Genomic DNA, 26,184 nt, shown 5'->3' with positions numbered 1-26,184 from the left:
AGCCCGCGAGGATGAACTATTTCAGGGTACTCCGGGAACTCAGCTACATATGCTACGTCGGGGTCTATTAGCGAAATGTGTGACCCAGGATTATTGTGTATCAAAATACGCCACATCTGCTCCCCGACCGAAGGAGCGTTAATGCCTTCATCATCAATATCATCAGATACATCGTCTACATCAGGATCCCCGTCACTATTGACCTCTTTATCCCAATGATCGCCACCACCTTCTTCTTCGCCAGCACCTTCTTCTTCACCACCAACCATATCAACATCGGGTGTAATATTCAGGTCGATACCGATCCCACCCATAGTTGATTCACTATCAACGTATGATATTGGAGCCACCATCCACGGTTCTTCAGCCCTGTCTTCTTCATCAAATGCATTAACATCTTCATTTTGCTTCATACCGACTAACTCAGCAAATAAGTGAATCGGTGCATTCTTCTCACTCCCATTCCCACAGTAGAGATCGATCATTGTCTCCACGTCTTCGTCGTTTACAAGTTCCATTTCGACGAATTTGACCAGATTTGTCGAAACTGGAAACTTGTAGAAAATTTTTGATATCCTTCTCCCACAACGTCTAAGAATTTTTGCATTAATCATTCCCTTCATTTCATCGAACGATACATTTCTATTAAATCTCATTGCTATTTGTTGTCAACATTCAAATACACATCCAACACTTGTTGTCAAGATGACTCCATCGAAATAAACGCATACAAGAAACTTAGCATCCATCTTCAATATTTAATCTGTAAAAAAAAACAAAATGTCATAAAAAAATTCTCTAACGGTAAATAAATTACTAATCCTAATAACTAACACAATAATAATATTAATAATTTTATACTCAAAATAATACACACTAAAATTATTAATTAGGGTTTTACTAAAAATAATAACTAACTAACTATAATAATTATACTAGTTTTTTACTAACTAGTTTATATTGGTAAATAAAAATAATAACTAACAATAATAATAATACTAGTTTTTTACTAATAATAATACTACTAAGTTACATCTTAATACATTAATAACATATTAATACTAACAACAACAACAACAACAATAATAATAATTAAAACTATCAATTTGAGTTTTATTAATCTTAATAACTAACCTAAAACAAAAATATTACAAAATATACAAAACAATAACAACAATATAATCAATTATTTTTTAAAAAATACCTTCTTTTTCTCTTCTCTTTCTCTCTTTTTCTTTTCTTTTCCGCAACACCTCTATTTCTTCTTTTTTTCCTTCTGATTTTTCTCCCTTCAGCTGGACAGAGGTCGTGTTTATAACACGAGTAGTGCCGCCAATCTGTATGGCACCATTGGTGCTGCCAATACCTTTGGCACAATTGGTGCCGCCAATGGTTTTGGCACCTTTGGTGCCACCAATGCCATTGGCCTGATCAGGCTCCTGTCATTTCGGTACAGCTTTTTGCAGGTTTTTTTTTATATATTTTGGTAAATAATAAAAATAATTATAATATTTTGGTAAATAAAAAAATTTATCATATTTTGGTTATTTTTTTATTTTTTTATAATATTATTGTAAAAAACCCTATCTTCGTATATATTATAATATTAAAAAAATACGTCGAAGTTTCAGTCAAATATTCGAAGTTTCGAACGTAAACAAAGAAGGAAAGATGAACATTACAATTCTAGTTTCAACTTTCAAAGCATTCAAAACTCCTTCTCCTTAAACCCCTATCGGCATCTTACCTCCTCAACCGTCACCTCTGCACCAAAGCTGACCCCAACTACCACCGCATGACGATGAATCAAGAATCAACGAAGCAGTTCAGCTCCTCCGCGAAAACCCACACCAACAATGGTCCTCTAATTAACCCCTGTAATCTCTCCTCTCCTCTTCTCCTTCTCCATCTCCTCGTTTTCTCTACAAAATTACTCGCGGCCTCGGTTCCTCTAATCTGGCCCTTAATTTCTGCAAACACCTTCAACAAAACACCCCATCTCAACACACCCATTTCCTCTCTCATCCGTTCCAAGCACCTGTCGAGCAAGTGAATCGAGAACTCGATGCTGGGTCGAGGTTATCCGAACTGTATCAAGCTTCGAAAGAATGGGGAATCCCTCTGACTGTTAATGCCGCCGCGATTCTTATCCGGGGTTTCGGGAGACACAAAATGGTAGATGAATCTGTTATTCTTTTTAACGAACTCGACCCTTCTCTTAAAAACACGCACGTTCGCAATGTTTTTATGGATGGCTGTTAAGAAACGGACGTGTTGAGTACGCGCTCAGTGTGCTCGAAGAAATGCTTTAACCATTGTCCGAGGTTCCGCCTGATGAGATCACTGGTTATATTATTTTTAGCGAGTTATTGAAGGGAGACAGGAAAGGGGAGAGAAATTTAAGCGAGGAAGAAAACATGGTGTTTTCCCAAAGACAATTTGGCTTACCCCATTTGGTTTCTAGGTTATGTAGGAGTGGCAAAACCAATCAAGCTTGGAATGTTTTGCATGAACTGCTGAAACTGCGAGCGCCTCTCGAAACTCCTCCTTTTGATGTACTTTTGACCGGCTAAGGGAGGAATGGAGATGTTAAAAGAATGCATACACTTGTAGCTGACATGAAGGAGAATGATATTCAGCCCAGTGTTGTAACTTTTGTGATTCTTATCAATCAGCTATGTAAGTTACGGAGGGTCGATGACGCAATGGAAGTGCTAAACAACAAGCACGGCAAATGGCACGGGAGTGACGGTGTTTCAATCGAAGCTGATGTTATCATTTATAATACCGTGATCGATGGACTTTGTAAAGTAGGGAGGCTAGAAGAAGGGTTGCGTTTGATGGATCGGATGAGGTCCATGAAGGGATTGGCACCTAATGTATTTACTTATAATTGCTTGATTGATGGATTATGTAAATGTGGTGACGTTGAGAAAGGGAAGGAGTTGTTTGATCAAATGAATGAAGTGGGGGTTTCACCTAATGTGATCACTCATAATATATTGGTGGATGGTATGTGCAGACATGGGAGGATCAATGGTGCACTCAATTTCTTCTCTGGTATGCAGGGAAACGGGTTGAAAGGCAATGCAGTTACTTACACTACCCTAATTACAGCTTACTGTGACATCGACCATATCATTAAAGTGGTTGATCTGTTTGATCAAATGCTGGCAAGTGGATGCTCTCCGGATGCTAGCGTTTACCACAGATTGATATCTGGTTTGTGCAAAGCTGGAAGGATGGATGCTGCCAGCAATGTTTTGTCCAAGCTGAAAGAAGCTGGGTTCCGCCCTGACATTGTATGCTACAATTCGCTTGTTAGAGGGTTCTGCAAGAAAAACATGGTTGATAAAGCGTATGACATCATCAAGGAAATGGAAGAAGCAGGAGTGAAGCCTGATAGTGTCTCATATAACAATTTGATTGCTTATTTTTGCCAAAATGGGAATTTCGGACTTGCTCGCGAAGCAATGGAATGGATGATTAACGGTCATGTCCCTACTATCGCCACATACGGAGCTCTAATTCACGCATACGGCTCAAATGGAAATATTAAGGAAGCAATGAAGCTCTTCAATGACATGAGTTCCACATCAAAGATTCCTCCAAACACCATAACATACAACATTCGTATAGAATCTCTCTGCAACAACAATGACATCAATAGTGCACTTTCTGGTGGATGACATGAAAGCAAAAGGGGTGAAGCCTAATTCCGACACATATAATGCAATGTTTAAAGGCCTTAGAGAGAACAATTTGTTGGAAGATGCCTTTAGATTGATGGACGCCATGATTGAGCATGCTTGCAAGCCTGATTATATAACCATGGAGATTCTCACTGGGTGGCTTTCTATGGTGAATCTGAAAAATTAACAAGCTTCATACAAGGATACAAGGTTTCTCCCCTTAGTGAATAGAATGGCTGCAAAAGATTAGGATTATGTTTACTGCATGTTGTCCTTGAAGCTTTAAATTTTGCATTCTGCCATGTACCATTTAAATTCTCGAGAATAACAGAGAATAATTATTTGATTTGAGTCTAACTCGAATGAGTTTCAGGTTTATTTTTGTCCAAGAAAAAAAACCCATTAATTCTAGGAAAATAAAAGGTTGTCTAAAACCAATAACTAAACGAAGCTTCACTTGAAGAATAAAACAAGAAACTATACTATTTTTATCTCTACAAAGAATAAATGGAATCCTACAGGAAGCATTGTTGGCTTAGATTCAACCAAAAAGGTATATGACATCTACAAGAAATTAAAAATATATATCCGGGCGAGTTTTAGATGCCACCGGCGGCAGTAGCTGCATTATTTGCAGTCCAAGAAAAGTCAAAACTTGCCGGAAAGTTTTCGGGAAAGCAATTTCCGGTGACAATTTCAGCGAGTCCTTCTAAACCCTCGAAGAAATCATCACTCACCGCCGTGTCCGACATCCCAAACTCATCTTCCCCTTCATCTTCAACCAAATCCTCTCGGCTGTGCACCTTTGTACTTTGAACCACAACCCCTTCATCCACGGAGGTTGTCGGAGACAAGCTGTCGGCGGGTTTAGATGAGGAAGGTTTGACTGAGTCACCGGCGGTGACCGTTTGTGGAGTGAAAGGCTTCTGGCGAGTGCTGCCAGCGAGTGAATTCCGATGCGTCGGAGCAGGGTGGTTGTGCTCGGCCGTGTACGTAACTATGAACATATTCGGGTCGGATCTGTGTCGTTCGACTTGTTTCCGGGCCAAACACCCCTTTGAGCTACTACATCTGTAATATCCCCTGTTATCCAAAAAAAAAAACACAAACAACCAAAAACCATTACTCGAATATCTAAACACAAAACCAAACTTATTTTCTCCATTTTTAAAGAAGATTTTACCTTGGATAAGGAGATCCCTTGATGGGTTTTTGACCATATTTTCTCCATGCCCACACATCTGAAGAGAGACCTTCCGGCGGCACATGGCAAACCCTTTTCAGCTGATTCTTTCTGTTAAAAAGGGGAAAGTAATTAGATTTGAGGAACCCTTTTCAGCAGGTTTATTTGAAACATTTAATGCTAAAACTTACCTTCTTTTAGATCGAGAATTGTTCGTAGAAGTGCTGCTACTAGCTGTTGTAACAGAGCCAACTTGAGACAGCTTAGGCTTTACTTGTTGATGTTCTTGCTGTTGTTTTCTCTGAGGTTGAGATTTGGGGAAGAAAGGTTTGTAAAGCTCATGCAATTCCTCCATGGCGTTCTTAGCTTCGAACTGATTCGGAAAACACGAAAATTGACCCTGAAAAGGTTCTTCTTGGCTACCAAACGAAGAAAAACGGGATTGAGGGTAGAAATCCGCCATTAAGGAACTGTTTGCAGCAACACCACCGCAGCCGCCGCCGCTGCTGGTGGTGGTTGTTGTAACGGTGGCGCAGCCCCTCACCACCGCATGCAAATCCCAATCCACATCCATGAACACACCCCTGTATCTTCAGCTGCCTCCTCTGCCAAGAAAACGTTAGAACAGAATGTAAAAGACAAAACAAGGCGCTGACTTTTTAATGGTTACAATGAGAGCAAAGGAGGCAGTTTGTATTTGAGTGGGCTTGTGCGATTATTATATATAAACAAGAATAAAATAAATAATAAAAAAAGGAGGTATTTTTGGTTGACAAATTGGGCATCTGAAAGCCTTATCTTTTTGTCATTTGTTCTATCTCATTTATATAACTCAGCTTCCGACATTGAAAACCGGACTGGTTTTGGGGTTGACTTTTGGACAATGTCAAAGGGTTTTTAAATTCTTGATTGTGGAAGAAGTCCACACGGTTTTTGTTTCTAGTTTTCTTTTACTTTTTATGTCTGTCTGTCTAGGTGGAGGCTCGTGAATTACCGACAAATGAAATAGAGATTAAAATAAATAAATAAAAGTAAAGTGGAGGCCAGTTAATTAGGGTGCCCCGACACTAAGCTGGGTCCTACTCTTCTATCTTCTCTTCCGTCCACCAGGCTTACAACTCAACCCACACTACCCACGTCAAATTATTCAAGTTAGTAATAATTCAATTTCCAAACATTGACCTATTTATTTAAATTTATTAACTCGAACTTAAGAAAATTAAGTATTGCTGACTCCTAATTATGACTAAACCATAAGTTATTTTTAAAATATTACACCTCAAGTATATTATCACATATATAATATCATGTTAATTTACAATTTAAATATGATACTCACATTTTTCTAATCAATAGATTTAATGTTATTATTTTGAATCAAGGCTAAAATTTCAAATTTCTATATAACATTAACTACATTCATAACTTATCGGACCAATAGCAAAATTTGACCTAAAAGATTTAATTAATATACTTTGAATTATAATAAATTTTAAAATTAAAAAATTAAAATAGATCAATTCAGAAAATAAAATAATTAATTTCATAATTTACTCATAATAAAAAATAGCATAATTTAACATAATTTTTATTATAAATAATAATATAAGATAACAATTCAATATTAAATAATAATAATAAATACTACTGTAATTAATGAAGTATAAATTAAATCTCTACTTACTCAAGTATTAAGTTTTTAAAAATTGAATCGACCACTAATTTTTATTTCTTTTAATTCTTCCATTTTAATTAAATAAATTATTTTATAATATAAAAATAATTTAATTACCAATTCATTAATCTAAATACTCCTAAATCAACCAATTTAACCTCTAAGCGATTCCCAAGTTTGACGTGGAGGACTAATTGAAAAAACATTGCTCTTAATTGTAATCACTGAAAATGTGGGACATTTTACCTTACATTGGACAGTTGACGCTCTCGTGACTACACGTGCTGAGCATCACCATTGTTTTTCTTTTTCCTCTTAGAAAGAATAAGGGTCAATTTAATTTTCGATCCTTATATTTAGTTTTTAATATATAATTTGGTATATGAGTTTTTTCACATTGAGGCATACAGATGTCTAAGTTTGATTTTAATATTCTAATTGGTACTTGAGTTTTTGTTTCTTTTGAATTAAATACTTATATGTTTTCTTAATAGAGCACATGTGTCAAATATTTATTAAGTCACATAATGTTGCTTAGTTTGGTATGAAATTAAATATTAACGCCAAATTTAGGTACCAAATTGATTATTGAAACCAAATATAAGCATCAAATAGTATATTCAAATATCAAATTAGATAATCGATAAGTTTTGGGACTATTATTGACAAAAAAAAAAGTAGATACCAAATTGAGAAAGTTGCCAAGTTTTAAGTATTAAATGTTGGTTTTCTCCCTTTAAAATATAACAAAATCGGGAAATCGTGAATACAGTTTGCACTTTTTAAGCAAGTAATACCTCATCGGGCGCGTAATCCAATACTCCATTATTTAGTGTCGGCTAGCCACGTGTTCACCGAAAAGTAGCGAGTTTCAGTCTTTGGAGTACTCGAAGGTTGACCAGTCTTCTGAATCGACGGTTGAGAGTTGTTGAAGTTGTAACCGCTCTAGTTCACACATGAAATCCGGATCAGCGCGTGGCGGTGGGGAGGAGGAAACGTGCGTGAGTTGGCAAATAAGAGCTGGGAGAGTTTGTTGTGGGTTCTCCTTTTTCTTTTTCCCTTTAAATTACCGTTACAACCGGCATCGAGTGGCTCTATGTTCTTCTTTTCTTTTTCTTTTTTTCATTTATACGGAATCCTATGATGGAGAATCGGACGGTTGACGATGATTACAAATTGGTGATGATTCAGTGATTTGATGTTCTTTTTATAAAATTGGATCAGTGGTTTTGAGGGTGCGGCTGACACGGCATTAATTGAGATAAAACAGTGGTTATTTTATTAGAGAGACGTGGATGGCACGAGGGTATGGACTTGCAAGCGTGTGGGGTCTATTCCGCAATTTTCATACAGCGACGGCAGGCACTTGTCTTCAAATTTTCTTTTTTATACTTGGATGAGATCATGCTTTCTAAATACTTTAATACATTGACTTGGTACGTTTATAGAGCTTATTCTAATTATGTACGAAGTCAGAATAATTTTTTAGGAAATTGAATAAAATTTTAATTTTTTATAGTTTATATTTTTATAATTTTTAAAGAATTAAATCAAATTTTTATAATTTTAAGAGGGTTAAAGTATAATTTTATCTTTACTAATTTAAATTTTTTTTAAAATTTTAAGGGCTTAAATAACAAGTTTACATTTTAGGAGGGGTCGGGCCCATGCTAGCCCCCCTCTAGATTCGCCACTGATTCTAATTTCACACATGTTAATTTAGTATGTAGATGATAAAAGTTGCACACGGGTGGATTGTATTTTGTTTCCTCTATTAATAAATAGATAAAAAATATAAATTGATTTTTTTATAAAAAAATCCATCCCTATAAGTCATTCAACAATGATTTGAATTTTTCATAGTTTTTTTATGTAAGTGACAGTGGAATTAAATGATGAGTAGAATCAAGTAAATTAACATGAAGGTCTTTGTATTAAGAGTCGGATTGTATTTTGTCCATTTATTCAAAAAACGGGTAAATTAGTCCTTATACGTTAATCATAAAGTCAATTGGTATTGCTGTTAAATATTCCTTCTATTTAAACTTTTAAGTGATGACGTAATTGACGAAGTAATCAAACAGTGACACCTTATATGGCACATTTTTTCATACAAACAAATATTTAAACTTTAAAAATTTTCAAAAATAAATAATTATTTCAAAAACTACGTTTAAGATGAATCTAAATAAATAGTTGTCCATATGGTTTTTTAAATAGTTATAAAAAATATATAGAAAATTTATTAAAATTTATGAGAAATTGTAGAATTTTATGAACTTATTATAAATTACTAAAAACGATGTCTAATTAACTTGGTTGTCTAGGTTCAAATGAGTATAGACGACCATTTTTCTAGGTTCATCCTGAAATTTTTTTTAAAATAATTATTAAAAAATTTTAAAAAATTATTTAAAAGTTATTATGAATTATAAGAAATTAATAAAATAGTACTCATCAAATTGATCAACCAAAAAATCAGCTCGATTAAGAAGATATGTGTGTGTTTATATATGTGGGTATATTTGAATTCTTTAAACATCTTATATGTGTCTTATAATTTTTAAACTTTTAATCATTATTTATAGTTTCTTATAGTTTTTAATCAAACTGATATTTTTGGTTAGTCAATTTCACAAGTATTATTTTATTAATTTATAATAATTCTTAATAACTTTTAAATAATTTTTTAAAATTATTTAATAATTATTTAAGAAATCACTCTAGAAAGAAGCTAATCAAATGATTGTCCAAGTTAATTTGAGCTTGGACAACCATTTGTTCAGAATCATTCTAGATGTTATTTTTAATCATTTTTAAAAATTTTTAAAATATTGACACGGCACACAAGGCATACAATGTGTTAGTGCTTGATTCCTCTATCAACCACATCAACATTTAGTAGTAAAAATGAATGAAATTTTTAATAAAACAACCACTTTGCTCTTTGATGTAATGTACATATTTTTTAGTATAAGGGGTAAATACAACCCGACTTCTAATATAGCGGCCTCCGTGTTACTTTTACCTAATCGTACTCATTGTTTAGTTCTAGGTCACTTGCATAAAGAAAAAAGAAAAAGTCAAATCATTACGTAACATCATATATGGATGAAATCTTTAACGGGATGACCAATTTACACTTTTTTTTCTAACATACAAAAGTTTATTTACCTATTATTTTTTTTTAGAATAGGCAAAATACAATTCTCCCCACAACCATGATAACTTTTACCTGTGTAGATTGTGTTAATCTAATTGATTTTGTTTCCTTATTTTCATTGTTATTTAAATAAAGTTATTTCTTGGTATTGACTACATCTTTTATGTGCATTCACACAACACTTTGAGTCACATCAAACTCATTTAAATTATTCATTTACATTTAAATTAATCAGAGGTTCATAAAACTTATTTACTCATAATACATATATCCTAACTACATATCAAATCACTCTAAAATAAATATCGAAAAATTTAACTTCACTTTTTACACTTCCACATGCAACTTTCATATCATTAAATCTAGATTAATTTATTTAACACTATTGTTTGAGAATTAAGAAGCCAAATATTATTAAAAAGATTAAAAGCATTGATTTCCAGAGGTCTAAGATAATGGTGGATTAGATAAGATATGTTTGAAGTGTTGATAATGATCCAGATTTGAGGCAGTCAAAATGTTAGAGATAAATATATAAAATATGCACTCAACTTTTTAAATATTCGTTCGTGGAACAGTTTATACTTATCCCATCAGATTAATTAAATTAATCTAGTCGTACACTTTGAAAACTATTAGGAGTTGTGCTGTACGTTCCAAAAATAAAGCATATATCAAAATTTATAAGGCTATATTCTTTTTTTTCACTATATCTATATCAAAATTTTTAGCATTAATGTTATAAATTTGAGGATAATTTGTCAAAATAGTCACTTTTGTTTGCCTCAAGTTACATTTTAATCACTTATGTTTAAAATGTTACGTTTTTAATTCTTTAAATACTTGGTTTTAATTTTTAGACTTTATGATTTAATTCCTACGTAAAAAGTCAGCCTAAGCAGCCCATTAAAAGCCTTGGCCGAATTTCCCCTTTGAAGTTAATAGTCGAAACCATTTTTTTGAAAAAAACAAAAATTTTAGGTTGTCGACTTTAAAAAATAAAAATTGGGAGTCGCCACCAATCTTTTATTAAGGTGTGATTGGGTCACCTAAAAATGACTTTGGTCTACAAATTTTAGAAAAACGGGTCCGGGAGTCGGTTACGTATGAGGAAGGATTAGCACCCTCATTACGCCCAAAAATTGGTACCTAGTTAATTAATTAATGTCTTAATGTCGAAAATTTGAAAATCGTAAGCCTTAGCAAAAACTTAAAACGTTACGTATTAAGACCCTTATCATTTCAGAGAAATAAAATACCACACCCAATACGTTAGGGCACGACATTCTAATTTTCCCCAAAAATGAATTAGGGCAAAATACTAGTGAAATAAAAAATGTAAAAGAATATCCATTTATTCAAGATTTAAGAAATCGCGGCCCAATACGTTAGGGCACAATTCCTCTAAAATCCCAAACTCGGAATATTTCCTTTATTTTTTTTTAAATATTCATTTCGAGAAATCAATGCGTCACATCCAATACGTTAGGACACAACGTGTTGAATTCCCAATAATGAGTTCTTATTTTTTTGATTAAAGAGAAATCCTCGATTGTTAAATTTTCAAAAAAATCAGAACTCAATACGTTAGGGCTCAATTTCCTTGCGAAATCCTAAATACGAGTATTACCTCTATTTTGAAGCGTTTTATTTTAAAATTAAATAAGAGATAGGGTAATGTTATGTTGAATATGTGAATGAATGCCTCTTAAACAAATATCAATAACAAATACAACAATTTCATAGAAATAATATGAATAAACAAATAAATAAACAAAATAATGACGTGCAAAATATCAAATAAATAGGCAATATAATAATAAAAATATGCAAACATAAATTAATAAGCGAATAAAAAAATATACATGTACACATAAAAAATATACATAAGTTTTAAACAATTAATATAATATTAAAATTAATTAAATAAATTAAACATGTGTATATAAAATATAAGTATGCGAAAATTTTAGTATAAAAAAACATAAATACATGCTTAAATATACATATAAAATAATAATAATAATTGCATATGAGAATTATAAAATAAAAATTAAAAGAATACAATTGCATTATCAAAAATATTGATTTTTAAAGAAAATATGAAAATGGACTAAATTGGATCGCCAGTAAAGATCCGGGGTAAATTCGCAGATAAATAAAGTCTGGAGGACTTAATTGAATGCTCGAATTACATAGAGGGGCTGGAATGGCAATTTTCCCTTCTCCTCTAAACGACGTCGTTCAAATTAGACCAAATTGAAATAAAAATAAATAAAAGGGTAAATTAAAAAAAATTAAAAAAAAAACGTAATTACAAAAACATTAAAAGGCGGAGGGGCTAAATAAAATAAATAAAATTCGCAGTGGTATCACATTCTCCCTTTTTTTTAAATCGTAAATAAGTAAAAAATAATTTAAAAAAAATAGTAAGCCACCTTTAAAAAACTGTCAATCGTTCTCTTTTTTTATTCCTCCTTTCTTTTTCTTTTTTTTGAAGGGAGAGGCCTCTATTTATAGTTGAGCCTCCCCAAATCCAACGGTACAGATCAATTACATCAACGACTGAGATTAAATGGTATCTACAAATTAAATCTCTAAGATTACAAAATCATATCTTCTAAGATTACATATCATATCTAAGATTGTATATCATATCTAAGATTGCATATCATATCTAAGATTGCATATCCCTGAAGATTATGTTTCCATAAGCTTGTAGATGGACCTTCAACCTTTTCAAGTAATGGGCAATTCCGATCGGGCCAAATGATATTACTTTGGTTTTTTTTTGTGAGCCCGGGCTAAAATTGGGTATTACAATGTTCTTTTAACTTAATTTTTTTTCTTTATTTTCCATTCTCTTCTGCTTCTCCTTATGTTTTCCTCCCTTCATTTCTTTTAACGTAGTTTTTCTATGTTTTTCATTTGTTAAAACTAGTCCACAAGCTCGCCTCACTCAAAAAAAATTAAATTATTTAATAAGATAAAAGTATAAGGACTAGTTTTAACAAATGGAAAATATAAAAAAACTGCATTAAAAGAAATGGAGAAGGGAGGAAAACAGAGGGAGAAGCAGAAGAGAATAGAAAAAAAAGAAAAAAAAGTTAATACAACATAAAAGAAAAAAATTAAATTGTTCAAAACAAAAAATTATGAAGACCAATTGTATAAATTAACCTAAATTTTTTGTTTGAAATCATGATTTAACATGCCACGTCAGCTTACCGTTACACCGTTAACGACAATTTACGACAGTAACTAAAATGTCACAACAAGATAATATAAGTGACTAAAATGTAACATTTCAAACATAAGTGACTAAAATATAACTTGAGGTAAACAAAAGTGACTATTTTAATAGTTTACCCTAAATTTTAATAAACATTACTTTTTCAGAGTGTACCTTAAAATGTTCTTAAAACTATGAAGTGTTTGATAAAATCATGAGAAAATATTGTATGAAACTGGGATACTATGTCATATGTATCACTTTCCAATAGTTTAATATCATTTTAGTATTTTCATCTTGAAAAAAAATCAAATCCAACATGATGTGCTGAAATTTAGGATGAAAATACTGAAATGACATTAAATTATTGGAAAGAGATACAAATGACATGGTATCCAAGTAGAGGTGCTCATGGGCCGGGCGGCCCGGCCCGGCCCGACGGCCCGCCCAAAATATGGGAGGGTTTGGGTAAAAATATAGGCCCGAAATATGGGCTTGGGCAAAAAACAAGGCCCGTTTAGAAAACGGGCCGGGCCTCGGGCACCACTTTTTTGGCCCGGGCCCGGCCCGGCCCGGCCCGATATAATAAATTTATTTATTTTTTAAATTTTTTAATTTTAAAATATTTTTTAAAATTTTAAAATAAATGTTTGGTATTTATTTAAAAAATGGGCCAGGCCGGGCCTGGGCAAAATTTCAGGCCCATATTTCGGGCCGGGCCAAAATTTTTTTATGGGCCCAGCCCGGCCCATGAGCACTCTATATCCAAGTTCCATACAATCCTTTCTCTAAAATTGTTGGCATAACGATAAATTTAGCATTCAAAGTTTATATTTTTTTATAAATTTGATCCTTATTATTTTTTGAGCTAAATTTAACCCTTAACGTTTCAAAAAAGAGTCGAACTGTGTTTTTTTAACAAAAATGCTTATCAAAATATTAATTTTTAATGTTGTTGGCTTGACAACTCGCATGACAATTTATGTGGACATGTTGCTAACATAACATCATTTGTCTTGTATTTTACGTCATCAAATAATTTAAAAAATTAGCATGGAGTACACATGATTGTCATATAGTCAGTTGTATTTAAAATTTTAACATTTTAGTTAATATTCTCATGAAAAATACATCATTTTGACTCTTTTTAAAAGATTGAGGGCAAATTTAACTAAAAAGAAAAAAGAATAAGAGCTAAATTGACAATAGATATAAGCGTTAAGGCCTATCTTTGACATTATGCCAAAATCATTTGAGACTATCGTTTTATAAAGTTATTTAAAACCATGGTTTTATTTTAAAATATAAAAATATTTAATTTTAAATGCATTTCTAATGATTTAAAAATTTTATTTAATAATTATTGAATAAAGTAAGTAGGTGGATAACTATTTATCACATGGGTGGCGCTTGGTATATTTCCATAATAAAATTCTAATGAAATGTAATTCGTTTTTTGAAGTACTATTATTAATAGGAATTATGAACAATAATAATATAAAGATATGGTATATAGTATAAACGATATATAAATCGGTACAAACTAATGCACAAATGTCATGTTTCCATAATAATCTAAAAGAAAAAAGAAAAGAGAAGGACAAGTCAATAGTAATTGCAACACCGGAATAATCTAAAAATAAACCAAAGATGCATTAACTTGATCAAATCACTAAAATGTGTATCCTAGCCTCGCCATCATCAAATCAACTTGACGATGAATACCAATCAACTAAGAAAAACTGTAAAAAGCCCCAAGGGATCCACCGCATCAATGATGCACAAAAAATCAAGTCTCAGAGGGCCTATCATCCTTTTTATCATCTCGAATATATTACCATCATTATGATCTATCATAATAAAGTCTTTTGAGAATAGTTTTTAATAAATTTGACGACACCCTTATATTAACAAATCTCACATATATGCTAGAACATGACTGAAAATTAATATTACTTTCAAAGAAAACAATCCGGACAAAACACATAAAAAAAATATGGTCCATCTGATTGATAATTTCTGGCCGATCCATTTGATTTATTTTATTGTTTACAAACGATAAAAAAATACAAAAAAATATTTTATATTAATATTAATAATTACAAATATTGTTAAATTTTAAAATAATAAAATAAATATAAAATGGAGCGTCAATCGGGCCTGCAAAGGATGGGTATGAAAGTGAAGGCGGCACACGTTGGGTGTATTATTGTGAGAGGAAAGTGATGATGGTGGCAACTAGCAATTTAAGAACAACACACGTTTCTCACAGTATTGTTTTAAAAGGTTAGCACTCATTATCTTTTATTTTTATTAGTTGTTCAGTCACTAGCATATCTTTTTTATTCTAAAATAAATAAAATATTTTTTCAATAAATTAAATAAATAATATTAAGTAATTGTTGTTGATGAAATTAAAGCTTTGCTTACTTTTGAGCCTATGTCATGAAAATTTTTAATAAATAAAAAAATATAAAATTAAATTATTTATTTATGTTACTCTCCTACATGGATGTTTTCTCAGAATTAATATTTTACTTTCTGACTTCCCTTTTTTTAGGGGAAAAAGAAAATGAAGTACCTCTGGTTTTATAACTCAAATGCAAAACAAGGTATATTAATAATAGTTACTTGAATTAGTCTCTCAATGCTAAAAATTACATCCATTTTACTGTAATTAGTCTTTTTACGTCAGTATGATGAAATTTTTAACGAAAGGAACAAGATTAGTTTTCCTTTTTTATTTAATACGGGATAAATATATAATCCGAGGACTTTTACTTAATTTTTAAAATTATTTTTCAAGATAATTATATTACCAAAATATATACATGAAAGAATTGGAGTTTTTATTCTCATAGGTTGTAGTTTGGAAGGAAAAGACCAGCTGGGCCCCCAACCATCAAATTCATCAAAATCCTTAATAATTATTGCCGCAAAGCAAAAAAGAAAATCACAACAAAGTGGGTTTTCATGATAATTACATAGGTTCAAGCATTTCCAGGAGTTCATGTACCCGCCTCCACCTCCATTAGCTTAACCACACCATTTTCTTTTTGAAATATTGGGTTTTGTTTTGTAGAGTTGTAAGGTTTGGATTAAATTTATAATTGAGTTGGATCATATTCTAAATTCAAATTCGAGTCATTGTTTAAAAGACATCGAGTTTATTAATTTTTATATATTTGATTGAGATTACATGATTAAGACATTGACAAAGATTAGAGGTAGCACATGATGGATGGCTACAACTCAAACAAGGTTCACAATCCCATGGTCCCAATGTATGTGGGGTTTTAACTTTTTTTCAAACATTCTAGCACTTTGAGAGGACGAGGAAATTGGGAATTATCCAGCCCCCCTACCATACTTTTTGTTTTGCCCTTAGCATCAAATCTATGAGAAGAAAAAGATAGGAGGGAAAACAGTTGATTAGTGGCTGGGGGAAGGTGGCACACTAGAGGAGAAAAATAATAAGGGGTTGCAAAGCATACAACACCACAAACTAGGAAGCAATGCCAAATATATATAGCCCCAGATGTCAATCAATGGCTAATCGGTATATATTATTCCCTTTTTATATGCAATTTTCATCGTATCACTTGTCATTCATGAACTTGAGGTAGGAAAGGCTTGGGGGAACTTGTTCTTCACTAATGTTCTCCTTTATTCCCATTGGTGGAGAGAAAAAAAACTCCGTAAATAAGTGAAACTGGATGTATCAAAATATGATAAGGAAGATTGAAGTAGAATCTGTAACGTGTAGTAACAAATGATGATGGTTTGTATGATTGAAAAGACTAATGTAGTTGAGAATGAGACTGAATAAAGGAATAGTCGAGAGAACTGTAGAAAAGAAAGGTTGAAATGCCAAAAGTCCTTTCACAAATTATAAAGAACTCGAATTTATTGATTACCAAAATGTAAGGGTATGGGTTTAAAACTTGACCTACTAAATGTAAATGCTCATATTCCCTTGGTAGGTTACTGTGCCCTACATATAGTTCATTTTGATGAAGTGCTCTTGCTCTGTTGAATTTGTTGTCTGTTTAGGAAACTTTAAGCACTAAAGCTCTTCGTAGAATCAAAAAAAAAAAATCTTGATCGGGAATAATACTAACTCGTTAAGGAGTTTGTCAACTCCTAACATATGGCACTTTAAAGATTTTCCCAAAAGAAATTGACCTCCCCTCAACAATTATAAATTTAATTTAAATTAACATCGGTGGTGCACATCAAATTTATTGTTGAGATTTTTAAGTTATGATGAAATAAATTAATTTTTAATATTTTAAATTAAACTGAGTAAACCAAACCAACCGATTGTTTACTTCCGCAACCACTAAAAAAACTTTGAAGTTTTTAAAGTAATCTTGGAGACAAATATATCATGATATATTGAAAAATACATAATTGAAATTTGACCCTTATTTTGAAAAATTAGATTAAAGTTTTAAACATGATATTTATATGGGTAAATTATTCAATTGGTCACCTAATTTTTTGGACCTTTTTATTTTGGTCACCCAAATAAGAAAACTTGTAATTTGGTCATTAACCTTAGAATAATTTATCGTTTTGATCACTCAATCGTTAGTTGATTGTGCATGCCATGTCATCATTTTTTTTTACTTTTTTTAACATTATTACTATTCATCATCTTCTTCTTCAACTCATTTTTTCCCTCCACACCACCCCTGCTTCCACCATCCTTATTCTTTCGTTGCATACTGCTTTTTTCTAAACAAAGCTACCTTGTTCAGAAATCCTGGGTGAATCTTTTCTATCAGCTAAGCACCTTGTTCCAATCAAAAGTAATAAATGTGAAATAAGCAGGTTTCATGTAAAGTCCAAACTTTTGCTTGTTAGAAGAAAAAAGAGGTCCAAATTGTTGTCAGCAGAACAAGACTAAATATTGTAAATAGCAAATGACTATCATATATAAGGATCGCTTTAGATATCTATGATGTGATGATTCTGTTGCAGTGGGAGCTGACATTCTGTCAGTTGTATCCTGTGTTAATCTCCAGAAAGTACGAAGCTGGGATGAAGGCATTTCCTCCAATTTCTCCACTACTTCTGTCAATGATATTTTCAAGGTTTGCTTCTCTTTCAAAATTATTTATGTTGTTGGCTTTTTTCTCGGTCCCCTTGGGAGCAATTCTTCCACATTTATAAGGCACGATTTCCTGATGTGACGTGCTAGAGGATAGTTAGGCACCATGCATATGGCATGTTCCCCTTTAGACTCGACACGTACCCTTAAACATGTCTTTTTGGGTAAAGAAGTATCATTGTAGAGAGTGCAGCTCGCGAGGTGGTGAGGTATGTGGAAGTTTATAGTGAAATGATTTTTTCTTACTTGAAAATCATTTACAACAGAATATATATACAAATTTATGAAGTCTCTAGAATGAATATAAGATCCTAAAAAATAGCAAATGACAGTCTGTACAAGTAACTATTTTAACTAACAATATTAACAATGAGCTAGCTACTGATTATGGTAATTTAGCTAATAGCCCCCCTCAAGCTGGTGGATGTATGTTAAGCATTCCTAGCTTGGAAATAATGTCTCAAAAAGGTTGTGCAGCTAAAGCTTTGGTGAAGAGATTAGCTAACTGAGCAGATGAAGTGCATGGCAGCAAACGCACAATTCCTTGTTGCAATTTCTCACGTACAATGTGGCAGTCTATTTCGATGTGCTTGGTACGTTCATGGAATGTAGGATTGGACGCAATTTGAATTGTTGATTTGTTATCACAGAATAGTGGAGTAGCACTAGAAATAGGGACATGAAGATCTCGAAGAAGATAATGTAACCATTGAGCTTCGCAAACTGTTGATGCAAGAGCCCTATATTCAGCCTCACTGGAGGAACGTGAAACAGTTGGTTGTTTCTTGGCACGCCAGCAAATTAAGGAATCACCAAGGAAGATGCAGTATCCTGTGATCGATCGACGAGTTTCTGGGCAACCTGCCCAATCAGAGTCACTGAATGCTCGGAGATCGAAGGAAGAGGAGGCAGGATAAAAAATTCCAGTGCTAGGGCAGCTTTTTAAGTAACGAAGTACACGGTGAGCTGCTTGAAGATGGAGTGTAGTTGGCTTGTCCATGAATTGACTGAGTTGTTGGACTGCAAAGGTGAGATCGGGACGTGTAGAAGTGAGATAAATAAGTTTACCAACAAGTTGTCGATAAGCAGTGATGTCTGGAAGCAAATCTCCATCTGGTGATGTAAGTTTGAAAGTTGATTTTGCTGCTATTGGAGTCTTGGCAGGTTTGCAATCAAGAAATCAAGATTCCTTTAATATCTCAAGAGCATATTTCCTTTGAGAAATATGTATTCCTCGACTTGTACGAGCAACTTCAAGACCAAGAAAATACTTGAGATCACCAAGATCCTTGATTCGAAATGTGATATCAAGGAACTACTTTACTTTGGTAATTTCACTTAATGATGTACCTGTTAATATGATATCGTCCACGTAGACAAGTAACACAGTGACCTCATCAGAAATTTTTTTGACAAACATGGAATGATCAGTTGAGGATTGAGTGTAGCCAAGAGAGAGTAAGGCAGTGGTGAGTTTTGAGAACCATTGTCTACTAGTTTGTTTGAGTCCATAAATGGACTTTTGAAGCTTGCATACCTTTCTAGAATCCGTATGAGTAAATCTAGGAAGAGGTAACATGTATACTTCTTTATTAAGATCTCCATGAAGAAACGCGTTATTGACATCAAGTTGTTAGAGATGCCATTGTCTCGAAGCAGCTAAAGTAAGAAGAAGTCGAACTATGGTGATCTTTGCAATAGGAGAAAATGTGTCAAAATAATCAACTCCTTCAGTCTGCGTGTAGCCTTTAGCTACTAAACGAGCATTGTAGCGTTCTATTGAACCATTTGCTCGGTGTTTGATGCGAAAGACCCATTTACACCCGATAGGTGTTTTACCAGGTGGTAAAGTAGTTATAGTCCAAGTGTTATTCTGCTCAAGTGCATTAATCTCAGCTAGCATTACCTTATTCCAGTGGGGAAATTTACTTGTTTGTTTGAAGGTTTTGGGTTCTATGGATGCTGAAATGGCAAGTGTATAGTGCAAATGTTGTGGTGAAAGGTTGTGATATGAAATACAATTAGAAATGGAGTGAGAAGTACCTGGATGATTGGTGGCAGCTGACACTTGATAGTGTTGATAATCCTGTAGATATGGAGGTGGACGATGGGTTCTTTGAGGACGAGAAGAGGGAGGTGGGGTTGGTTGGCATGGTTGTTGAGGATGAATTGGTTGGGAATGTTGGGAAGGTGTGTCATAGGTTGTGTCAGATTAAAGTAATCTGACTGGAGAAGTGTGATCATAGGTGTATTGATGAAGGAAAGGAAAAATAATTTCATGAAATGTTGTATTGCGAGATACAAAGATTACTCGAGATTCGGTATCAAGAAGAATATAACTTTTAACATGGGGCTTATAACCAAGAAAGACACATTGTCTTGTACGAGAATCAAATTTTTTGCGATGGGCAGATAGAGTTGATGCAAAACTTAAGCATCCAAATACTCTAAGCATGGAATAATCAGATTTAGAACCATGTAATTTTTCAAAAAGGGTGAGGTTGGAAAGAAGTGGAGTAGGGGTTCTATTGATGAGGGAAACGGAATGTAAAACAGCATACCCCCAAAAGAGTTGTGGTAAATGAGAATGAAATAGTAATGCTCGAGCAACATTGAGAATATGTTGATGCTTACGCTCAACAAGGCCATTTTGTTGAGGTGTTTCAGTGCATAAGGTTTGATGAATTGTGCCTTGAGAGGCATAAAAAGAAGGCATATCAAATTCTTTGCCATTATCAGATCGAATAATTTTAATGGTTTTAGAATGTTGCGTTTTTGTCAAGGCAAAGAAATTTTGAATATAATTTTGAACTTCAGATTTGGTTTTAAGCAAAATAATCCATGTATATCTTGTAAAATCATCCACAATTGTGAGAAAATATCTATGGCCATGAAGTGAAACAACTGAATTAGGGCCCCAAATGTCAACATGAATAAGATCAAAAATATTATTGGATCGAGTTTGGCTTACAGGAAAAGAAAACTTTTTGTGTTTTACAAAATGACAGGTCTTACAAGCTAAATTGTCAGAAAAAGAAAGGGAATGGATAAAACCAGTAAGCAATTTGATGCGAGAATCAGAAATGTGGCCCAAACGATGATGCCAAAGGTCTGGTGAAGTAGTGGAGATGGCTGAAACAGGATGTTGAGGAAAGGCAAAATGCTGGACAGGATTATCCATGGTGTAAAGTCCATGTTGTGCCTTAGCTGTACCAATCATCCTCTAGGATGGTAAACCTTGTATAGTACAATGAGAAGCATGAAAAGTGAAGCAACATGGCAGGTTAGAGGTGAGTTTTGTAACAGATAAGAGATTGAATGAAAATTGAGGAATATAAAGAACATCAGTTAAGCATAAATGGTCATTGAATATGACAGTGCCAGAAAAATGTGCAGAAACCTTTGATCCATTTGGTAATGTAACAAAAATAGGTTTAATGCGTTTAAAAAAGGTAAAAGAAGATAAAGAGTGCGTAATATGATCTGTAGCACCAGTATCAACTATCCAAAAGGAAAATTTAACAGAAGAAGAAGGGGTGAAAATATTACCATCGGAAGCAGCAAGAGAAAATGATGATGTAGGATCAGTCATGATATGGTTTGTAACATGAGATGGAGAAGATGTGGTGGGCTTAGTGGCTAGGGAAGAGGCCTGAAGTAAGGCAAGCAGCTGATCATATTGCTCTTGAGGGAGATTAACACTAGAACCAAAACTATGAGAAGAATCACCAGCAGGAAAAGCAGCAACAGGTTTAGAATCTTCCAATGAATCATCAATATCATCAGAAACAACATTGTGTGCTCGAGAAATGGGAGCACGAGGCTTATCACCAGAGGGATATCCATTCTTTTTGTAACATGTGTCAATGGTATGCCGAGGCCGTTGACAAAAGGTACACCAACGTTTGTCAACATATATAGAAGATGAAGTACTAGATTGTGATTTCATGGATGAATCATTAGCAAATATGATAGTATTGCTAAGAAATGATTTAGAGGAGGTAATATTGAATTGTCGTTCCTGTTGAATTACTCTAGAAAATGCCTTGTTAATAGAAGGCAGAGGATCCATTAGAAGTATTTGAGATCGCACAGCGGAAAAAGAGTCATTCAAACCCTTCAAAAAATGAATCACATAGTCCTGTTCATGATAGGTACGAGCAGTAGTAACAGCCCATATGAACAAGCTGTAATACACGAGCAAGAAGGCAGCGGTCGAAATTGTAATAATTCATCCCAAAGTATTTTCAGCTCAATAAAGTAATCAGTGACAGATTTGTCATCTTGTTTGAAAGCATAAATCTCCTCTTGTAGATCAGAGATTCTACAAAGATCATCTTGTGAAAAACGTTCACGAAGATCGATCCATATATCTGAGGCTTTATCAATCCATAAAACACTATTGAAAATAAAAGGAGTGATGGAATGATTAAGCCAAGAAATTACCATATTGTTGCATCTCTCCCAAGCAGAAAATAGAGGATCGATATGAGAAGGAGCAGGAATAGATCCATCAACAAATTGGAGTTTGTTTTTGGATAATAGTGCCATACGCATAGTGCGGGACCAGTGATGATAGTTCGAGCTAGAAAGAGGAGGTGTTACAAGAACCAGTGAAGGATTTTTATTGGGATGAAGATAATAAGGACTGGAAGCCTGAGTAGGATCAAGATTGATAGCCATGAAAATGGCAGAAAAGAAGGAAAAAAAATTAAAGAATATGATCGAGAAAGAAAAGCTCTGATACCATGTGGAAGTTTATAGTGAAATGATTTTTCCTTACTTGAAAATCATTTACAACAGAATATATATACAAATTTATGAAGTCTCTAGAATGAATATGATATCCTAAAAAATAGCAAATGACAGTATGTACAAGTAACTATTTTAACTAACAATATTAACAATGAGCTAGCTACTGATTATGGTAATTTAGCTAATAAGGTAAGACGTCGGTGACGTGCAACCCACTTGTATGGCTCGCGAGGTGGGCAAGGCGTTGCTGGCTTGTTAGACATTACCGGTGTGCACCCTGCACGTATAGCTCGCAAGGTGGGCGAGATGTTGGTGGTGTGCAAGCAATGTCCAGCTCGCATGTAAGGCTCGCCTGATGTATAGCTCGCCAAGTGCACAGTTTGCATGAGTGGAGAGCTAGCAGAGTGGCAAGCTAGCGAAGATGGCGAACTAGGAGCGAAGTGGCGAGCTAGATGATATCATTTCCTTTATCGATTTTGATTCCAGATCACCTAAGCGGATCGAATTTCGAGTAATTGAGGATTTGTTATGTAAGTTTTAATTGAAACTTACTGAATAAACTTTGTTGTGTGTCAATGGCATGTAAACTTCGTTTCATTGAGCGATGCTATTGATACTGATTTAGGTTTTGATGTTTTTTTCATAATAATAAAACTGCCACTTAATTTTGCATGTAACAATTAGGGATAACAATAGTGTGTATGGTGACCAGCATAGCAAAAATACGACGAACTGTATGGCAAAAATACTTGCGTATATAGAAAAATTAGACGAGCTGTACAATAAAAATTTAGCGAGCTGTACAGCAAAAATTCAAGGAGTTATGCTTTAAAAATAGTGCATTTAGTACTGCAAAATACTGCGAGTTGTATTGTGAAATTATTTCAAACTGTATTGTAAAAATAATGCGAACAGTGTTGTAAAAATACTGCGGACTACACTGTAAAAAATACTACAAACTGTACTTAAAAATTACGTCAATTTTCTGAAGGTTTTGCAACTTTAAAATTGAAATCAACTGCATGAGAAAGTTGCGATCTTAAATCAACAACTATAAGATTTTGGAAATCTTATAAGTATAAGGCTGGGATCTTAAATCGACGAGTCACAACATTTAAAAAATCTTGTAAGTATAAGCTTGTGATCTTGAATCTTGAATCTTAAATAGGCAAATTGTAAGATTCGAAAAATCTTTTAAGTATGAGGCTGCGATATTAAATCGATGAGTCACAAGATTCGAAAAATCTTGTAAGTATAAGGCTGCGATCTTAAATTGACGAGCCACAAGATTCAGAAAATCTTATAAGTATACGGTTATGATCTTAAATCGGCGAGCCACAAGATTTGAAAAATCTTGTAAGTATAAGGCTACAATCTTAAATCAGCAAATCGGGCTGTGATCTTAAATCAGCGAGTTGGACTATGATCTTAAATTGACAAGCCACAATATTAGAAAAATCTTGTAAGTATCGAATTGATGGAAGAAGAAAATCGTAGAGCGAATTAAGGAAAGGAGAAAATCATGCCAATTTTATTCTTAACCGTTCTACTAACAAATCTGCCAAAATAAAGGAGAGAAAAACCCAAAAATAGTTTCAATAACTATCCTCGCTACTTACTAACACTTCTCGTTAACTAATTATTTCACAATTCACCACTTCGCATTCTAGCCCATAACACATGAGGCTACTATATACTAAAAACATGAAATTATAATAAAAAAATAAGCTTGATATATTAAATCAAGTTACGAAGATGTACTTTCTCGTAGACTCGTGTTGGGTCTTTGAAAGCTTGGCAGATAACCACCTAGCGAATAGTTCTTGTGTCATCCCCCACTTTGTATCCACAAACTCTACGGGGTGTATATTGGTTGCCCACGAGTATTTGACCGCTCCCTACCTTGCCTATCTTTCCAGTGAAAAGAACGAGTTGACCTTTTGATTTCCTCTGCTTCTTCGAGCTTGTGAGCTCTTTCATAAAAGTCACTCAACAACCTCATGATGAAAGCATCAATGGCCTTTTGATCTTCCAAGTTTTTTATATTCAATGAAGCCATATGAAAATGCTTTATATACTCTTTCAAAGACTCATCTTCCTTCTGATTGACCAATATTAGGCCTATTGAAGTACTCATAATTGTTCTATGGGCGCGAAATCTTCCTAGAAACAACTAGCCTAACTGCATGAAACTCCTAACAGAACTCTATGAAAAATAAAAATATTAATCCTTAGCATTTCCCTTCAAGTCGTGGAGAAAGCCTTGCACTTTGTAACATCCGAGGCTCCCAAAAAATTCATGTAGTCGTTGTACTACATCAGATTATGGCCGTAGGTCCCTTCTTCCCTCGAAAACCTCTTTTGGCACTTTAAACTCTAAAGGTAAATCCACCACTACAATTTCTATGGCTAAAAGATTGTTAGAACAAAAGACTTAATCCATGTCCTCGACATCAAGATGTAGTGTCTATATGTCTCGGCACAAGGCATCCATTTTCTATTACCATGGCCTTGCATATACTCCATAGTCCCTTCTTCCCTCGAAAACCTCTTTTGGCACTTTAAACTCTAAAGGTAAATCCACCACTACAATTTCTATAGCTAAAAGATTGTTAGAACAAAAGACTTAATCCATGTCCTCGACATCAAGATGTAGTGTCTATATGTCTCGGCACAAGACATCCATTTTCTATTGCCATGGCCTTGCATATACTCCATAGTCCTCCTCCTATAAAGGCTTGTTGTTATCATGATGACCAAAATGGTTTGACTACATCTTTCGCATCTTCTTCTTATTCTGTCTGAGCTATTCTTGATGAAAAAGTTGTTGCTCTTCATATATGACATTCTACTGTACCATCTGCTCCTTCAAAATGCATACCTGCTCTTGTAGGCTTACAAGCTGCTGTTTCAGAGTCTCCTGGTTAGATAGGTTGGAAATCTCTTGATTTGATGGAAAATTAAGGTTAAAATTATGATGTGTTTCCTACTGATCTGAGCTGTCCAAGTTTTTAGCCTGTTCGCGAACCAATTCGCAAATAGATCAAGTTTATCGGGATGATTATTAGCCTCTCCTCTCACATTCTGGCTTGAAAAAGGTGTGTTAGGGGATCTCTCGTTTGGGTGAGCCATATCATTCTGTATTCAATTTGAAAGCCAGAAGTGTGTCCATGCTCACCATACCAATTATTGATGGTTTTTTTCTCGACCCCCTTAAGAGCAATTCTTCTATATTTATAAGGCACGATTTACTTATCTGACACGATAGGGGATAGTTAGGCTCCAAGCATATGACACATTCCCCCTTTAGACTCGACATGTACCCTTAAACGTCTCTTTTTAGGTAGAGATGTATCATGGTAAAGGGT

General features: G+C 33.8%; 2 protein-coding genes and 1 pseudogene across 2 annotated transcripts; 1 reads left to right on the top strand and 2 right to left on the bottom strand.

The window, feature by feature from the left end:
* The first annotated feature begins 334 nt into the window (after nt 1-334).
* Nucleotides 335-4,046, top strand: LOC107899906 (pentatricopeptide repeat-containing protein At3g61520, mitochondrial-like; annotated as a pseudogene).
* Nucleotides 4,047-4,157: 111 nt separating this feature from the next.
* Nucleotides 4,158-5,669, bottom strand: LOC121202801 (WRKY transcription factor 22). Its single transcript, XM_041098309.1, has 3 exons — nt 5,067-5,669; nt 4,876-4,986; nt 4,158-4,775 (listed from the first exon to the last, which is right to left on the bottom strand). Exons 1-3 carry the CDS (start codon nt 5,447-5,449, stop codon nt 4,292-4,294), a joined length of 978 nt encoding a protein of 325 aa, XP_040954243.1. The 5' UTR covers nt 5,450-5,669; the 3' UTR covers nt 4,158-4,291.
* Nucleotides 5,670-21,284: 15,615 nt separating this feature from the next.
* On the bottom strand, nt 21,285-24,953 carry LOC121220352 (uncharacterized). Its single transcript, XM_041100042.1, has 4 exons — nt 24,719-24,953; nt 23,083-23,264; nt 22,334-22,717; nt 21,285-22,202 (listed from the first exon to the last, which is right to left on the bottom strand). Exons 1-4 carry the CDS (start codon nt 24,951-24,953, stop codon nt 21,285-21,287), a joined length of 1,719 nt encoding a protein of 572 aa, XP_040955976.1.
* Between the last annotated feature and the right edge of the window lie 1,231 nt (nt 24,954-26,184).

The sequence above is a fragment of the Gossypium hirsutum genome, chromosome D08 (genome assembly GCF_007990345.1).
Source record: "Gossypium hirsutum isolate 1008001.06 chromosome D08, Gossypium_hirsutum_v2.1, whole genome shotgun sequence".
Classification (NCBI taxonomy): Eukaryota; Viridiplantae; Streptophyta; class Magnoliopsida; order Malvales; family Malvaceae; genus Gossypium; species Gossypium hirsutum.
Note: the sequence above shows the minus strand (reverse complement) of the source record. Positions and strands in the feature narration are given on the sequence as shown.

Excerpts from the sequence above, each read along its gene's own strand:
- LOC121202801 (XM_041098309.1), bottom strand. The coding sequence starts at position 5,449 with ATGGATGTGGATTGGGATTTGCATGCGGTGGTGAGGGGCTGCGCCACC. Across the intron at positions 4,987-5,066 it reads AATTCTCGATCTAAAAGAAG|AAAGAATCAGCTGAAAAGGG; the intron begins GTAAGTTTTAGC and ends CCTTTTTAACAG. Across the intron at positions 4,776-4,875 it reads AAGGGATCTCCTTATCCAAG|GGGATATTACAGATGTAGTA; the intron begins GTAAAATCTTCT and ends TTTGGATAACAG.
- LOC121220352 (XM_041100042.1), bottom strand. The coding sequence starts at position 24,953 with ATGAGTACTTCAATAGGCCTAATATTGGTCAATCAGAAGGAAGATGAG. Across the intron at positions 22,718-23,082 it reads TACGTGCAGGGTGCACACCG|GCTTCCAGTCCTTATTATCT; the intron begins GTAATGTCTAAC and ends GATCCTACTCAG. Across the intron at positions 22,203-22,333 it reads TCAAACAAGATGACAAATCT|GACTATGTGATTCATTTTTT; the intron begins GTCACTGATTAC and ends TATCATGAACAG.